At 38.7% G+C, this 19687-nt stretch overlaps 1 protein-coding gene across 1 annotated transcript in view; it reads right to left on the minus strand.

The window, feature by feature from the left end:
* Positions 1-9827, minus strand: part of RYR3 (ryanodine receptor 3) — a 287040-nt gene extending 277213 nt beyond the window's left edge. The window contains exon 1 of the mRNA XM_087723025.1: positions 9613-9827. Coding sequence (XP_087579151.1) covers positions 9613-9663 — 51 coding nt within the window. The 5' untranslated portion in view covers positions 9664-9827. The remainder of the gene's footprint in view (positions 1-9612) is intronic.
* Positions 9828-19687: the final 9860 nt, after the last annotated feature.

Raw genomic sequence — 19687 nt, forward strand, 5'->3', positions numbered from 1 at the left:
CAAATCAATCTGATTTTATTTTCGTGACTTTTATGTTTTATCTGATCTTCTATGACTTGGCAAGGCAATTCCACAGGATTCCACAGAAAGGAAAAGCTAGTAATTGTCAAGATTTCTCGCCATCACCACCACCACCACAACCACCAACTCAATTTTGAAATGGAAGTGATACAAGATTCTTCTTGAGCATTCTTAGGTCATATTGTAATTGAGAAAAAAAGTTACAGAAAGAAAACCAAGGTCATCTGCAGATTTAAGAAGCAGCTAGCAAACAGAAATTCTATTTTATTCATTAATAAAAGGTATAAAGTTCTGTGCAGTTGCTGCAAAATAAGGATATTCCAAACATGAGGCATACAATAAAGCCTTGAGGCTCTGTTCAGTTAAACAAAGCTTGCAGGGGTAGAATGCAGTTTTAGAGATATACATCATAAATGGCAAGTTAGCTTTTTAGTTATTCAATGAACCTGACACTAAGATTAGGAAAAAGACTGTAAATCCAATTCTTATTTTCACATAGAGCAGTGCATCTCAATCTTGACAACTTTAAGATGTATATATTTCAACTGGTTTTCATCATGCTTCATCCTAGATGAGGAATTCTAGGAAATGGGCCACGCATCTTAAACCTGCCAAGGTTAAAAAAAAACTGATATAGAGCATAACAGCATAGCAACAAAGTACCTGACAATAACAATAGGAATGGCACCTTAAAATATAAGGGCATATCACCTGACAGTTCTTTGCAGATCATTATTTTGCTCACAAGCTTAACAAGAATAAAACAGTGCAGCAAAATTCTTAACAGGCACCCAGACTCTGCATCTTTCCACTTTGTGCAGTAGGTCATATGATGATAAAAGACAGAATTTCTGAAGAAAAATACTGAAACTATTATCCGTAGCTCATGATTAAGCACTCCCTAATTTATAATAGCATTATAAAACTATTACTTTCCCACAAAGAGATATAAAACTACCCCAGCATGTGAAAGGCATTGGTGAAATGCATGCCCAAATTCTTCAATTTTGCAACCCAGGGTATGATGTTCTAAGGAAGAAGTTTTATCTCAGCACCAGTCTTGCTCTTGCCTGTTGAAAGAAAATGAGGACGTGAAGAGCAAACTAGGAAACTGTGAGGATAAACACACAGCTTGTAAAGGAGAGCTGTGTGATCTGTGTGGCCTATGAGAAAGAAAGCTCTCTGAACCATCCATGTCATGATTCTACACTATTTTCAGACATCGAGATGTCTGCATCATCCTTGAGTGAGAATCAGACTTGAGGACTTGCTCAGGAGAATTTTAAGCTACACATATCTTGGAAATTGAAAATTGCAGACACAACGTAGCACGGTACTTCAAAATCAAACACAATCAGTCCAGTAGCTGCCACACAACAGACTTTTCTGAGATGTTATGTTGTAATGATGTTGTCAGTTCATGATTATAAAAAAAAGCTGTCCCAGTCCATATTTCTTAAGGCAAGATAAATGCCAAAACAGTCCTGATCCTGATGGATTTCTTAATGTTTCAGGACTGGCCTTGCAGCCAAAAAGTTGCTCATCACACATGGCAATTAACTTGGAGATAGCCTAAAACCCCCAACTGGCAAGTTGCTTGCCCTTTGCTGATATTGGAACGGAGTGGCTGTGTTCAGAGGCAATACTTAATTTGTAGTTTAGCAGATTTTGTAAAAATGAACCCGGCCAACTCCTCTGTTCATGCTTTTCTCCTCCCCTATTTCCTTCGGTTTGGCTATCCAGAGAAACTGTCATATACATTTTAAATGAATCACTATTTAGCATGTCATCTATATACCCACCACTTCAGTGATCAGTGCAACTAGTCTGTGGAACTAGGGCTGCAGACTGATGTGCATTTTTACTGATAGATATAGCCTCTTCAAAAAGGGTCTCTTCACAATTTTGCTGCAGCTAAAATCACTAAAGAAAGAAAATTAAAAATCCTTCTCACACCATTGCACCTATTTACCATTGTTATTCCAACTGATTTTCTGGAAACCCTCATTCCCTAAAGTCCCATGACTGTGAAGCTCTGCCAGTGTCGAAGCTAAAATATCAGTTTTGTTGCTATACTGATGGATCTTTATGTCTTCTGGGGCATCTGATTTTGGAGGATGTTTTAGCAACATTACTCTCAGTGCAAGTGAATTGTCTCCAAATTTCTGACCATTAAGAATTTGGGGGGGGGGGGAAATGACATGAAAATATTTCTTAAATATATATTCTATATATTTCCTCTTAGAAGTTTTTTTATTTTATTTTATTCATTTATTTGTCAAGCATTTTACTGATCCTTATTGTTCTTTGGGTCTGACTCTTATCTCCATAAATATTTTATTGGAATATGCTACTCTGATTCTCTGGCAGCTAACATTCTACTTTTCTATTTTTTTAAAAAAAGATGATAGAAGTTTGCTAATAGAAATTTTCTTTCTCATGATTCTAAAGTTTCCTACAATCCAAAACCTGCGTTCTTGGTTTTCTCATTTCTTACTCTGCAAACTTTGTGATCTGACATTTCTTGATTGCATGACTTTACTACCCTACTAATTGGATTATGCTTTTATCAAGCCTCATTTTTCTTCTTCTACGTGGATATATAACAATTCTGACTTGAATAGATATATAGTATAATTATTTTCACTGTAATTTACTTTTATTGGCTCTATTGTGATTCTGATCCAGTATTAATCAAATATGTGATGATTCTGTTGGATACCATGAAAGTGAACTACTTACTTTTCCTTTCTTTCAATTTTAAGAAAATATATACACATTAAACTCTAAATTAGTGTTTCTCAAACTTGACAGCTTGAAGATGTGTGGACTTCAACAACAAGGCTGGCTGGAGAAGTCCACGCATCTCCAAGTTGCCATAGTTGAGAAACACTGCTCTAAATGCTTTATTAATACAATAGTCAAATGGCCATTTTCAAGTGAGGTACAATATCTTCAAGTTTAATATACCATTCCAAAAGTTAAATTCATACACCTACTAAAACACTTATCAGCTATAGCAGTTAACAATTTTTGAAATGTTCTTCCTAATATTTTTTAAAATATTCTGCTGCGCTGCTATAAGGGAGAAATATGCATGAATCAGGAAAATGATCACTGCTTACATTAAAAGAGTAAGTTACTGGGGATTAGGTCATAAATCAAAAGGGGCTCACAGTCTGACACACACACACACCCCAGTGTCACATGCAGTACCGTCAATGAGTTGGGATTAGTTCCCAGAGCTCCTGCAAAATTTATCAACTAGCAAAGGGAAAGTATGATATATATGGGAAGTAATCGCATTAACTGTATATATTTCATTATAGTTAATTTTAAAATGCATTTATTTTTTTGTCCTGGATGTGCCTGTCAGGGCTGTCAATGGATGGAAGATTTTTACTTAATTCTGTGCCGTCTTTCAATGGGCAGAAGGAACACCAAAAATAGAAACCATCTAATGTTATTAATGGATGTTATAGAGCTAAAGATAATAGTAAATCTGTTTCCTCGTCTGAGATGATGCTACTGCAACACAGCATAAAACATTTAAATCTGATTGGGTAGAAATTTGGTTCTATCACTGTTACTCATTCAGAAACTGTCAAGGATCTGATAGGATTATCAGTTTTGGAACACAAATGCAGATACAATTTATAGCCATTTTCATTCTTGTCTCATTGAGCAGCTGATAGTATCTACATCTTTGTTATGGACCACTTGTTTGTTGAAGTGTTGCTCCAAGATGTCACTTGAAGGCCAAGTGTGGGTTTTATCCTGAAAATATTTGTATAGCACCATGATTAGCTTTGACTTTAAGTGCTATGTGAATCCATGATTTCCAAATCAGAAATGATGTCTTGTTTTCTAAAATTGTTGTGAAGATTCTTGAAGGCACATTCTTTTTCCAGCTGTGGCCAATAAGATGCCCCAGGAAAACTCACAAATAGGACAAAATGACAATATCTGTCATATCTGATTTATCCCCAGCAAAATCAAAATTCTTTCTCTCTCTCAATCTCTCTCTTTGGACATTGGGCTTCCAGCAATTATGACAAATTTACTTCCATGTAATCTTTCAGAAAGTATTAACATCACTAGTTCATTGGCAAATGATGGCAAGTTAATTTCATGAGTATCATTTTAAATGTTTATCTGAAAACCATCCCCAACCTATAGTTAATTTTCATTCTAAGGCATCTGTATTTATTTGCCTACAGTAGACACAATGATAGTCAATTTTCTGTATAGACGATGATTATGGCTTCAAGGCTTGGGATTGCAGGTATGAAATGAGCAGAAAAGTAGCTTTCCCCCAAAAAAGCTTTGCCTAGGTAAGCCAGGAACAATGGAAACTGTGTGTGCATATATCTTTCCCCCCTATTCTAATTGTCTTTATGGAACATGTATAATTCTTTTTCAACATAATGCAATATCTTGATTACCATATAGAATTAAATTTTATTCCTTATTTCCACAGCCTTTCTTGCAGTTTCTAGTTTCCCAATGATTTCCAAAGTCTCAGTATAAGAGGAAATACAAGACTGATTCCCAGCTTGACCTTAAACACACTAATGATAATCCAGTAAGTCAGCCAAGCATATAAATAACATTAACAATGCACTGAGTATGTTCAGATTGTTTCATCTGTAACAATGGAAGCATTGGAGACCCTACATCAAAATCTCTTTCATTGCCATCAAACATCTATTTAAGATGTAAAGGGACATGTAAGCAATAGTTGAATATTTACGAAGTCTAATTCAAGTCAGTTCATGAAATAGCTCCAAAAGTTGTTCTCAAGGCAGTTGTGTTATAGCAGCTAGATAGCAAGATTCTTATTCTATACATACATAATTAGAGATAAACTCCACTGGACACTTTGGATTTATCCAATATTCTAAGCCATGGTTTTCTTCATGATTTGTGACTAAGCAGGGTTCACACATTGTGCTAAACCATAAGCATAATCTCTAAACCACAATGCTGGGTACATATAATACACTAAACCAAAGTCATATTATGCCTTAAGATATTGCATAAACCAAATATGTAAAACTTATAACTAGACATGCATTATCTTATGTAATGTGTACCAGTATGTCTCTAATTTAAATTTTGTTTTTCCCATAGTCCATTATGTGGCCTTTACAAGCCATTATCTAAGAATCATGTTTTCTTTGCAGTAATAATATTGTTTTACTCCCCAACTTTTTAAAGTAAGATTGAGTTTCAAGGACACAGCATTATAGAGGTGTTGAAATATGCCAAGTTTTGATTCACACATAATTGTACTTTGCATCTGCCATTGGCATCCTTACATTCTGGCCCTCAAATCTTTACAATTCTCAAAAACCGCAGAAACAGAAGCCTGAAAAGTTATTAGGAATTCAGCCAAAACAAAATAGTCAAAGCCTAATTCTTTATGAGGTTTTTCCCCCTCAATTAAACTAAAAAGAATTATGTGTTTCTTCCAATGATTAAAGAAAACTTCTCTTATACACAGAAGCATTTACAGTGAATCAAAGTAACATCAAAATGACATATATGCAGTAACACAAGAACACAACATATTTGTGCCCAATTTCTGATGCAAGTAATGTAAATTGTTTCCTTGTGGGTTTCACGTTCTGATGTACATTTTCTCACTTGTTCTCCTTGCCTTTTCATGGGCTCTATGGATAAATATCTACAAAATTACCACCCAAACAGCTAAGCCTATTAATTAGCCATAAGAGATTCAATGGAAGAAATGGTCAATTCCTGAAGTATATTCACTATCAAAAGAGATTCATCTCTTTGGATCCCACTTGGGTAGCATTGATCATCATTGATCACTGATCGCCATTTATGGTGCAGTGGTTAAAATGCAGTATTGCAAGCTAACTCTGCCCACAGCCTGGAATTTGATCCTGACAGGCTCAAGGTTAACTCAGCCTTCCATCCTTATGAGGTCGGTAAAATGAGGACGCAGATTGTTTGAGGCAATATGCTGACATTGTAAACTGCCCAGAGAGTGCTGTAAAGCACTATGGGGCGGTATATAATTCTAAGTGCTATTGCTATCACTATTGTCACCAACACTTGCACACAACAATCCTACTGTACCTGTGGTGCCTGTATTTATGCCTAATTTTTAAAGCCTAACTTTTCTAATCTTTAATACACCTTTTTATAAGGCTGTTAGTTGTGCTATCCTTATACGAGGCAGTAAATGTGCTAATCAAATTACTTTTCATTTTTCAAATATGTGATCCTGAGGGTGTCTATTCACAAAATCTGCAATGTTGATTCAAATGGTTGATTGTCCACTATTCCCCACTTTAGAGGACTTATTTACCACTTTGTTGAACTGCAGTCCATAATTTGCTTTGTGCTTGATATGTTCTTTTTCCACATTTTATATGAAATTTGGAAAAAAAAGCATATGAGGCATATAGCAAATTATGGACTAGAGTTCAACAAAGTGGGAAATATTGGTAAGTCCTTTTAAATATATTTAAAACTGATGAAAGAAATGTCCTTCTGGGTTCAGCTCTAAGTGGAGAAAAAGACACTGGAGACATGGAGGCTGCTTGGAAAGATGGTTTATTGTTGGACATGGCTTGAGCCCTGAACAGAAAAGGTGATCACATGCTTCAATGTTGATGGAGAAGAAGAGAAGGGCTGAAAGAGGGGCTTGCTAGGCTTTTTGTAACCTGTTTATTCCACCTCTCTGTTTCCTGTTCCTGTGTAAGAAATGTATTCTGATTGGTTGTCAGACTCCCATGGGGCCATGCAGGGGCTACTCTCTAGGCTGTGTTTTGAATCCAGGTATGGATGAGTTCTCAGATGCCATGTGGCCAGTTGAGTAAAGGGCCAATATTATCATGCTTTCCTGTAGCTGGAAAGCTGCTGGTGAAGTCTTTATTATGTAAAGTGGACTAACTCGGCCGTGTTAATGGCTCATTAACAGTGGGGATGGGCAGGAAGCTACAGGCAACTATTCTGTCTTTCAAAACATGTCTCTTTCTCCTCACATCCAGAGAAATATTCTGCCTTTTCAATATTTCCTAGGATATTTCATTTTTCTGGGAGAGGGCTGGATGATAACTTCCCACAAAACAAAGTGATGAAATCAAATGGTGAAAAATAGCAAAATTCCCTTCCAATGTAGATACAGACAAGTTCCAACAGGTTTAACTGGTTCTCTAGGAGCACCATTTAAAATCCTTAACCGCAGAAACTTGACACATGTACTGAATGTTTTTGACAATAACACAGTTTCTGAACATCAAAATACAAAATTTAAAACTAAGCAGAAATCTTTAGTACTATTGAACTGGTTCTTAACATTTACCCATTTCTAAGGCAGAGGGCAACTGCTTCCAAAAATCAGGTGTCTAAGTACAATGAAATCATATGGGTTATTTTTACTCAATTTGGATAATAAATCAGAATAAAGATGACAAGGCATGAGACAAAAGAGCTGATGCTGTCAATGAGTGGGGAAAATGTGGAAATCCTATTGTGTATATTCAACAATTATCTGTTGAAAAGAGCACCTCTCAAGGTTATTACTATGAATCTTGTCTCTAATCAGACCCGTCACGTCCACAGTTGCATTGCCAGTCTAAGAAGAATAGGAGTATGTTGCACATAAAAAGCTATTCCTTAACACTTCCTAAAAAAATCAGTCCCTATAAATTAGAATGTCACAAGTTTAATTATTGCTATGAGCTATTCCAATAAAGAAGCTAGAAACACAGATTATGTTTTTAAAGTGTTTTAATGTTATGGGCATGCCTTAATACATAGTTGCTGTGCCCAGGGAATAATTAATATTGATATGATTGCAGCAATCATAGTAATATGCCATAAGTTAATCAATTATACCAGCTCCTTTGGTATGGTATAAAGATTTTTTTTTAAAAAAAAAGTCTTGGAAGTCACTACCTCTCACTGAGTAAGTTTTCTGATATGGGGGAGGGAAAGGATGCTTACAGTTTAGATTTTATGGAAATTAAGACTGGAACGAGCAGGGAGAGGAAGAAGAGAGTACTGTTAATGGAGAAACAGCAGTCCAATCTCTGCACTATATACCAGTGCCAAGAAGAAGCTTCCTAAAAGCAAGTATATCTTTACATCATATGCTGAACAGGAAAAAAATATTCCAAATTCACTGAAAGATGGGAATAGTTTCTACATGCTGGGTAAAGAATACAGATAACCATTTCATCAGAAGCCACTTCAGGAAGCAGAAGATATACATCATTTGTCTGGAAGGGGGGAAGCTTTTTGGCTTTATTATTCAGTGGGGATATTAAATGAAGGTCTTAGCTGTTTGGAAGAATTTTGCATCAAAGATATACTTTGGAAAGTGCCAAGCCAGAAAGGAATAGTAAAAAGAAGTAAAGTACGATATTAAATGCAATAAATCATCTAACGCCTAGAATATATATTTAGCTTCTTCCCTGTATAGACAGGTGTCTGTTCCATCTCATAAAGCCACTGAAAATGTTATAGAACAAAAGTGCTCTTCACCGAAATTAGCTCTTCCATCAGGAGATTTCAGGAAGCAAGCGAGCGTGATATTTGATCACAGCTGGCATCTTTTTTCCCCCAAGAGCCGTGGGACCTTTGTCACATCTCTCTTATCCCTTTCCTCTAATAACAGCTGACAACGACGTTGGATATGGAGAAGATCTATGCCGGAAAATCCACCTTTAAAAAGTTACACTAGAAGCTCAACAGGGCTACTTGACCCTGATGGAGTTGCTCCTCGGGAAGGTGAAAAATGGAGAAGTAAGCAGAGGGACTCTTCCCCAACCATACGTCAACCTCGGAGGACTTCACCTGGAGAGGTGAGAGGAGTCTTTCCCACCACAGCCCAGTAAAGTTAACGTGTGGCTCAGATTCTTCGTTCCAGTTTGTTTTAAAAGCTTATGGCAGGACGTGAAAGTTCTTTTTTGGGAGCATTCCGAAAAGCACACTCGGTTCTTTCCCTGCCCAACACTCCTTCTCTCAGAAAAGTGCTGCATTCCTTAAAGGAAGCTTAGGAAACGACACTGGTTTACTTTGGAAGCCCTGGCGTTCAGGCAAGAGCATCCTTTCTACTTGCTCGGAAACGGGTGGGAAGTTGCAAGAAGGTTTGCTCGCAAATTCCAGCCCGGATCCTCTTGCCCCTTGCCAACCTTCTCGGATTTCGCAGAGAAGCAGCAGAAACCCGGAGAGAAGTTTCAGAGGGCAGGGATCTGGCGGTGCCGCATTTCCAAAAGCCCAAGTACAAAGTTGAGCAAGGATGCTCCGGAGGGAACCCTGGGAATGGCCAAGCCAACTCTCGCTTTGGAGGCAGCCCCTCGATCCGAGGAGGTCGGTGGGCAGATCTGAGGCGAGACAGAATGTCCGAGGGGATGGTCTGATTCCGAATGGTCTGTTAATAAGATTCTCCACTTCCCCCAAGACTCACTCCTAAGCCAAAAAAAAAAAAAAAGAGCCCAGGGACTGGGGAGAAACCTTATTTAGAACCCGCTCAGATGACCTGGAGGAGAAAACAATCTAGAAGCACCATGATCTAGAAGCACCGACACGGATGCACCCATGGATACTTACAGTTCGTAGGAACTGTATCTCGTCTTCCCCTCCTTCGCCCCCTTCAGCCATGGCTCTGGAAGTGGGGAGGGGGGCGCGCTCTGCTCAGCCTCCGATCGCCTCTTCCGCGGCAGCTCGCAGGCTCACCTCAGCTCTTTTTCCCGATTGGCATTAGCATCTAGCTAAATCCTTAGCCATATAGGGAGCCCCGCCAACTCCACTGCACTGCAGACTGTCAGTCAATCCCCTCAGCGCCAGAACCAACGGAGCTGCTTCCCCCAATTTCACAGCAAGCCAAACCCCCCCCCCGCTTCCGCCTGGCCCCCTTCCCTAGGGAGAAACCGATCAGAAAGGCATTACAGGAAGCCCTTCCTGCATTTCCAAGGGTCTCCCCCACCCCTTTGAAAGGTCTCTCAATAGCGCAATCAGAGGGAAACGGCAGCGAAAAGCGAAGCTCTCCCTCCCGCTTTGCTTGGTGGCTTCAAATGTCTGCCTCCTCCCGGTGTTAGAAAAAAAAAGAAAAGAAAAGAAAAGAAGTATCGCAATCAGCAACTCTTCCCTTATTGATGAATATTTCAGAGGATTGAAATACGGACTGTCATCAGCCTAGGAGAATGATTATTTTAGCAGCAGGTTTCAGGCATGTGTGCAAAATTATCTATTTATCTAAAACAGAAGCAGCAGCAATTCTGTCTGATGATACAATTTCATCCTCTAAAGCAGTGGTTCTCAACCTGTGGGTCGGGATCCCTTTGGGGGTCGAACGACCCTTTCACAAGGGTCACCTAAGACTATCAGAAAACACATATTTTCAATGGTCTTAGGAACCGAGACACCAATTTTATGGTTGGGGGTCACCACAACATGAGGAACTGTATTAAAGGGTCACGGCATTGGGAAAATTGAGAACCACTGCTCTAAAGGAACTGTGTGTGACTCTTAAATAAGCTACAATTTCCCAAAGCAATTGCTATGAAGCCCAATCTATCTGGGATCTATGCTAGTCTATAATTACCAACATGGATACTAGAGTCCTATCCTATGTATGTGTAAGAGGGTGCAAGTTCTGCTAAGTCAGTGGAATTTATGTCTCAGGCAACTGATTAATTTATTTTTCCCCCTACACCTCCAGTCTTCGGCTTCCGAAGTTTTGTAGCAAGAGTGAACCAAAGATATTCTTAAAACCTACAACATATACTTTCCCAAAAGTCATCAAAACAGAAACCAAAAATATGCTCCTTCCATCTAACCACTGCATTTGATATTTCAGTGTTCTGCCCATCATTCATCCTTGTATTGACAGCATGGCTGGGGAGTTGATCCATGGAAGGGCTGCATGGGTCAAGGGCAGCTGTTCTCCCAGGTGCTCCAGTGATGCAGCACTTTGAATGTCAGTCATGAGTCACTTCCCATCACAATGCAAATGTCTCTCTAAGAGGAAGTGTGTTCAAATCACACAGCTGCCCAGAAAGGAGCATTTCAAGTATTGTCCTCCATTTTTCTTTTCCTGAAGCTCAGCAATGGGTTCAAAGAATGGGATTCCTCTGATGTATGAAAGATATTGTCAGATATTTTGTCCTAATCAATCTCCCCCCCCCCCTGCTGCCACTGCAAACAATTGTGAATGGAGAGATATTGCATTCCATACTATTTTAGGAGACCACTGACCACATGAACGCATTTTTGACACTTGGCAACCAGTCCACATTTACAGTTGTTTGCACAGTCTTGTGGTCAGGTGACTGCCATTTATGATGTTTTTGCCAGATCCTGGCATTAACTTCCAGTTTTTGGCACCACAAAAAATAAAAACCATAGCAATCAATGGATTCGCAATACCCACAAACGTTGCTTTACAATCAGGCATTACTTTATGACCAATTTGTTTGCTGTATGATCACATCTGCTTAATGACTATATTGTAAAATTGGGCACAGATACATAGTGGTCATTTTATGATCAGCATGCGTTACAACCAAATGTGAGGGCTCAATTACAGACATAAGTTGAGGATGTGAGTGTTGAAACACACAATCCTAGCCAAATGGCTGGTTGCTGGAGTTTTTATGCACCCATGTTAAAAGTAGCTGGCTGTTGCTAAGCCAACCACATATATATATTTCCCTGTTTTGGGTTCTTAAGTTCCTTCTTTCACACAGCTGCTGCAGGGGTTTTTTTTCCTATCTTTTCATGTGTTGTGCAGTGCATTAGAATGACTGCAATAAAGGCATTAATTGAGTGGCGTTGAAGTATACTTGACTTGCCGCATAATATTGATCCAGATGATAGAAAAACTTTGGGCCGTCTCAGAGTAAGCATGTAAATACAAATGAGGGATGTGGGAGATTAGAGAATAGAACAGAGGTCGGGAACTATGGCCCCTTTATGACTTGTGGGCTTCAACTCCCAGATTTCCTGGCTGGATGAAGAATTCTGGGAGTTGAAGTTCACAAGTCATAAAGGGATCATAGTTTCCCACCCCTGCAATAAAACAAGGTAAGAATGGTAAGGGGAATAGATTACTCCTTATAATCAGAGTCCGCTCCCCCGACCAGCAGGGTTCATTGTGGGATTTTTTTAAAAAAATATTATTTTCAGCAGTTTAATTGCAGCCCCGCCTCTTTTACCTTTGTGTAATGAAAATACAGGTATAAGGAAGGCGCTTCAATCTCACTGTCACAATTTTTAACTTGACCTTTTCTCATGTCACTCCTGTACAGCATTTTCTCCAGTTCAGCCAGTCGTCCCCTCCATTATCTTCAGGCCCATATTTTATTCTCCTGGTTGAAATCTAGGCTGCTGCAGAATGAATTTCTCAACCACTAGAGATGAACTTTCAGAATTACATGTTCACATAACTTATATGGGTAGCATAGAAGTTATGTCGGCTAGTAGTTGTTTGGATTTGAAGGGTTTTTTTTGTTCCCTATTCAATAATGCTACAATACAATATTATCTCACACACACCCTTTTTTTAGCACTATCAAACTGACACCAGCCAGATTATAGGAAAACTCAAAGAAGCAGTGCAAGATCAGAAGATGTGGAGAGACCTGGCCCATAGAATTGCTCAGAGTCAGACACAACTGTGAATGGATAACATCATCTGTCTTTAGACATCAATTGAACAGTTCTTAAGTAATTCCATGACACCTAGTCCAAAGTATTACTGTATATTTGTTCAGTTAGACCAGGGGTAGTCAACCTTTTTATACCTACCACCCACTTTTGTATCTCTGTTAGTAGTAAAATTTTCTAACCGCCCACTGGTTCCACAGTAATGATGATTTATAAACTAGGGAAGTAACTCCACTTTATAAAATTTATAAAGCAGAGTTACAGCAAACCCCTACCGCCCACCATGAAAGCTGGAACGCCCACTACTGGGCAGTATGGACCAAGTTGACTACCACTGAGTTAGACTATCAGCATTCACATGCATTTTTATACCTCTTCCATTATAAAAGATTCTAAAATAGTAATTGTGCCAGAACTGAGCAAATAAATACTGGCTGCCATCCAATCTGATCTTATAAACAGACAGATTGGTCCTGGAGCTGATAAATTCCATCTGGGGAAATAGGTAAGAGTGGAAACTATTGAGGTTTTCAAAAAAAAATACATGTAGATTATTCCACATGAAAGGAAAGGGGGGCTGAAATTAGCTAAGGAGGTATCTGGAAAGGAGGTATATGTGGAGTTAAACAGAAAAGAGGATGCTAGTTAGCAGATCAAATGCAATGCAGGAAGCTTGGGCTGCAAGTTCCAGAGTAGAGAGAAATTCACCAGGATGGAAGAGGAGGAGGATGCTTCATATACTTGATATAGAAGGGGAAAATATTGGAAGATCTACATCACAGGTATCAAACTCGATTGCATCACTTGACATATTATGACATATCCTGACTTTTTTGTCTTTGTGGAGCCGGGGTGAACGTGGCCTGTGCATGATGCATCCAGCCCACAGACCACCATTTTGACAGGCCTGATTTAGATATTGCTAGCTGTGACATCAGGTATGTTTAAGCTAAAACCTTGATTAACTCTAAGGAATATTTAATATAGCTACATACATAACAACAGTTGAGGTAAACAAAAAACAGAATAGCAGAGTTGGAAGGGACCTTAGGGGTCTTCTAGTACAACCCCCTGCTTAGGCAGGAAACCCTATACCACTTCAGACAAATGGTTATCCAATATTTTCTTTAAAATTTCCAGTGTAGGAGCATTCACAACTTCTGGAGGCAAGCTGTTCCACTGATTAATTGTTCTAACTGTCAGGAAATTTCTCCTCAGTTCTAGATTGCTTCTTTCCTTGATTAGTTTCCACCCATTGCTTCTTGTCCTACCCTCAGGTGCTTTGGAGAATAGCTTGACTCCCTCTTTTTTGTGGCAACCCCTGAGATATTGGAACACTGCTATCATCTCTCCCCATGTCCTTCTTTTCATTAAACTAGACATACCCAGTTCCTGCAACCGTTCTTCATATGTTTTAGACTCCAGTCCCCTAATCATCTTTGTTGCTCTTCTCTGCACATCTTTTCTACATCATGGCTACCAAAATTCAATACAGTATTCCAAGTGTGGCCTTACCAAGGCATTATAAAGTGATATTAACACTTCACGTGATCTTGATTCTATCCCTCTGTTTATGCAGCCTAGAAATGTGTTGGCTTTTTTGGCAGCTGCTGCACATTGCTGGCTCATATTTAAATGGTTGTCCACAAGAGCTCCAAGATCCCTTTCAGTTACTACTATTGAGTGAGGTGCCAAATATACTGTACCTGTGCTTTTTATTTTTGTTGCCTAAATGTAGAACCTTACTTTTTTCACCATTGAATTTCATTTTTTTAAATAGTGCCCAATGTTCAAGTCTGTCAAGATCCTTCTGTATCTTAAGCCTATCTTCCAGAGTGTTGGCTATTCCTGCTAGCTTGGTGTCATCTGCAAATTTGATGAGTTCCCCTTCTATCCTCTTGTCCAAATCATTAATGAAGATGTTGAAGAGTACTGGGCCTAAAACAGAGCCTTGGGGTACCCCACTGCATACTTCCCTCCATGTAGATGCAGTTCCATTGAGGACTACATGTTGAGTGCGATTGGTCAGCCAGGTACAAATCCATCTGGTGGTGATGTTGTCTAACCCACATTTTTCTATTTTATCTAGTGGTAGGTTATGGTCTACTTTATTAAATGCCTTACTGAAGTCCAAGTAAATTATATCGATGGCATTCCTCTAATTTTGTCACTTTGTCAAAGAATGCAATAAGATTAGTCTGACATGATCTGTTGTTGACAAACCCATGTTGGATTTGGTTATTACTTTGTTTGCTTCTCTGATTTGTTGCTTGATTATCTTTTCCAGAATCTTCCCTGGTATTGAGGTCAGGCTGATAGGTCTGTAGTTTCCTGGATCTATTTTTTTTCCTTTTTTGAAGATGGGAAGAGCCGAGGTGGCGCAGTGGGTAGAGTGCAGTACTGCAGGCCACTTCAGCTGACTGCTAGTTCAGCAGTTCAGCAGTTCAAATCTCACCGGCTCAAGGTTGACTCAGCCTTCCATCCTTCCGAGGTGGGTAAAATGAGAACCCGGATTGTGGGGGCGATATGCTGACTCTGTAAACCGCTTAGAGAGGGCTGAAAGCCCTATAAAGCGGTATATAAGTCTAACTGCTATTGCTATTGCTATTTTCCAGTCCCCTGGTAGTTCCCCAGTGTTCCAGGATCTTTGAAAGATATAGTTATTTATTTATTTGTTTGTTTATTTGTTTATTTATTTATTAGACTTATATACCACTTCATAGGGCTTTCAGCCCTCTCTAAGCGGTTTACAATTTTTTTAGCAAATTGAGTCAGCAACTTGCCCCCACAGTCCGGGTCCTCATTTCACCCACCTCGGAAGGATGGAAGGCTGAGTCGACCTTGAGCCGGTGAGATTTGAACCGCTGAACTGCAGATCACAGTCAGCTAAAGTGGCCTGCAGTACTGCACCCTAACCACTGCACCACCTCGGCTCTTAAGATTAGTTGGATTAGTTCAATCTTGTCTGCCAGTTTTTTCAGAACCTTGAGGTGCAGTCCATCTGGTCCTGGTGATTTGAAGTCATCTAGGGTAGACAGGTGCTCACTTACCATTTTCTTCCCTACTTGTGTCTGTTTTTGTGGTGCTGTTTTTGATAGGTTGGACTGTTTTTTCCCTTTGTGTAAAGACAGATGCAATATATGAGGCATATTGATATAAGAAGCATTATTTTGTATTAAAGCATTACTTGATTCATCAAATGCCGTTAGAGTCATAAAATGAAAACAGATTTTACCCCATTCTAACTTTTGGGGTTACCATTACACCAAAAAGAGGGAGAGGCATTCGAAAAGAGTTTAATCTGTTTTAGCTGTGTGCTATTTAGCTGTAAAGGTCACACTTTCCGGGAAATTTAAGTTGTTATATCTTGCAATTTTTCAAATAAAGAGCTACCATGAGCTCTTTTACTTGAAGGCTCCTGCCTGCTGAGGTTTTATCTATTTAGTCTTGAGCTCCTCGGCACCCCACCTCCCCCCACTGTGACACTAATTCTCTTAATGCTCCTGCCATTTCATTTTCTTTTTGTGTAGTTTGTTCAGAGGTTTACCATTAGGAGCAGTTAGTGTGCTTTTGGGTTGGCTGCTACATTGTGCAGCTATTCTGTTTCTTAAGCTTTCTAATTGTGCTTCAAGCTTTCTTGACGTTGTTAGTCAAATCTGTGCACTCAGTTAATTCCTTCCATGTCATAAATTGCTGCTTACCAAGCACAGCTGCCAGCTCTTTTCCTGTAGAGATATTTTCTGCAAATGATTATAATTGTATGTTTGAAGGTAGCTACCAGATAGCAGTGGCCAACTGGCATGTTCCCCCCAAATAGCTCCCTCCTACTCCCCTTGTTATGAAGAAAATCTAACTCTGTGGTTGCTAAAGTCCACACTGACTTGATGGCACATAACCAATCAATTCTATATTCCTCCCAAATCATATTACGTAAGAAAGGTGGATGTAAGCATTCCTGAGCATAAGAATTTGTGAAGCAGCTTTAATCAATGCAACAAAGTTTTATTTACATGATATCTCTCATCTCCTCCCCCTCTCTATCATCTATCAATCATCTATCAATCATCTATCAATCATCTATCAATCATCTATCAATCATCTATCATCTATCAATCATCTATCCATCATCTACCTATTCAATTTATATGGCTGCCTATCTCAGACTCTGGGTTGCTATATAGGAATAAAACCATCATAACCAAACAATAAGCTGAAATAAAGCCAAACCAATCAACAACACTGACTTAACCATATATATTGGGGTTCTGATTCAGCAACAGAACCTGGTCCTTAAGACCTTATGGAAAGCCAGAAGCGGTGGGTTAAGTCCAATCTCCCAGGGAATAATGTTACAGATGGCCAGGACTATGACAAAAATGTTTCTCCTCTGGAGATGCACCAGATAACATTCATTAATTACATAGATGGAATCTGAAACATGTCTTTCCTGTGGAATTTCACAGTAGATACCACCAAGAGAGATGATTTTGGCCCCATTGCATTATAGCAGCAGGCAAATGCAGCCTATCACTCCTGCATCTTAACACAAGTCAAAACAACAAGTGTTCCATACATAAGTATGTATGCATGTATGTTTAGGCAGAAGGGCAAAATAAAATTACTTCAGCAATTTCATAGATAACAAGCAGGCAGAATGTTAGACAAAGAAGACACAACTTACCCCTTAATTCTCTATGTACTGCACACCTTATTGCTTCCTTATATTCAGTAAGTTATTTGGTGCTAAAGAGTACATGCTACTGAATGCCAGCTCCAACATGACCTTTGCAGGAAAAATGGGAGGGATATTTTATCATCTTTCATGCAAATACCTCAGTTTTTCTCAATATTGTATTTTGGTACAAAATCAAAAACCTACATGGTTACTTCACAATATAAAAGAAAACTGTTTAGAAAAATTCATTTTCCAATATAATTGACTAGTCATAAATTATGATTTTAAAAAGATACCCCTTTGATCTCAATTTTCACATTATTTCTCAATGTCAGCAACTGATAACATATTCAGAAATGAAACCCATTTTAATTTTTCCTCTCTCTTTTTCTTTTCCTAGCCACTGCTCAAACAGCTATTATTGTAAAGACAAGTGTAACATGTTAGTAATGTTAGTAAGGTAGCTCAGTAATCCAGAATCCAGATAGATTACAGAGAAGTGAATGAAAGCCTGAGAAAAAAAAGAGAAATTTCCCAAAGGAAAGACTGGAATACAACATTATACATTCTCCTCAGGAAAAAATAACAGCAGGTGGGGTGGCTGTTATTTCAGGCATCCATCTGTAGTTTTACACTGATTAGGAAGCTTGGCACATTCAGTGGGAATTTTTCAATCACCAGCTCAGGTTTTGCTTTCAGATGTATTCCACGCATCAGGTAGTCAGTAATAATAATAAAAAGGAAAAGTATGTTTAAAAAAAAGAAAAAATACAAGAAAAATTGTTAGGTCATATTCTCCATACTGAAATACAGAAATAATATTAGACTGCAGTCCAATGCATACTAAATCCTATTATATTCTGTTTACTCTATGGTGCTATAGTACAATCCCATATATTTCCCTTACTTTTAAGGTAAAGGTAAAGGTTCCCCCTCGCATATGTGTACTACTCATTCCCAACTCTAGAGGGTGGCTCTCATCTCCGTTTCAAAGCCGAAGAGCCAGCACTGTCCGAAAACATCTCCGGGTCATGTGGCCGGCATGACTAAACGCCAAAAGTGCACAGAATGCTGTTACCTTCCCACCAAAGGTGGTTCCTATTTTTTCTACATGCTTTCGAATTGCTAGGTTGGCAGAAGCTGGGACAAGTAATGGGCACTCACTCCATTACGCGGAACTAGGGATTAGAACCGCAGAACTGCCGACATTTCTGATCGACAAGTTTAGCCACTGAGCCACTGCTACCCCTCCCTTACTTTTAAGGAGAAGTAAATCTGATTATAATCACAAATGTACTTTAGCTTTCAAGAAAGTAAATTTTAATAAAGTTGTTAAGAAAAAAACAGAATTGAAAAACAGTTTCAATGATGAAAAAGAATGAAAGGGAGATCTGAGGTGGGAACAAGAGATAAGCAATGAGAAAATTCCTCATGATGTTGTGACATCAGTTTCACCTCTTTTGTACTTGTGTTGTGATGTCTCACAATAACACAAGAAACAAGAGAGTTTGCATCTGGAAAGAGGAACATATTCAGGTTACCAAGTAAGAGCACACAAAGGCAACATGGAAATATTGTCAAAATGTCAGAAAGACAGAAAAAGTTAAGGCTGGCAAAGAATACTAAAAAGAAAAATTCTTTAGATACATTCAAAACAAAACAAAAATCTGTACATCTGTACAACTGTTGAAACAGCAAATGCAATGGGTTGGGAAGAACAGACAGAACCATTCAGCTCCAGTTTGACTTAGTCTACTCCAACAGACTGCCTCCCCCCATAAGTCAATTATAAATAGAAAGATCAAATGGAAATCTTAAAACTTGAGACTGACAGAAACATAGCCAAGGATGGAATACTCCATTTACTTTGAATGGGTTTAAATCTCCAGGGTCAAATGAACTGCATCCTAGGATGTTAAAGGAACATACTGGTGAATGGATGAAGTGCCAGACTTCTTTTTACAAATTGGAAAAAGAAGGATCCAGAGAACATTTGATCATCCTGTTTGGCATCGATACTTGGAAAAAGTCTCCAATGCACCAAAGCAATAAATCTGCAAAAACCTTGAAAGCAATGTCATGATTACCAGAAATCAACATGGGTTTACCAAGACTCCAAGATAATTTACCAATTATTTCCTCAGATAATTTGTTTATTATATTGTGGGAATGCTGCAAAAATAATATATCTTGATTTCAGCAAAGGAGTATACAAATAACTCTATTATATCCTAATTAACAAGCCAAGTAGATTAATAGCTGATTTAAAAGTCACCCTTTTAGTCCATTTTCCTTTAACAAGCAGGACTGAGGAATCAATTCTTTGTTTCCATATCTTTATTC

Source organism: Thamnophis sirtalis, unplaced genomic scaffold (assembly GCF_051295495.1).
Source record: "Thamnophis sirtalis isolate CommonGarterSnake01/CBP01778 unplaced genomic scaffold, rThaSir2_p1.2 scaffold_1, whole genome shotgun sequence".
Lineage (NCBI taxonomy): Eukaryota > Metazoa > Chordata > Lepidosauria > Squamata > Natricidae > Thamnophis > Thamnophis sirtalis.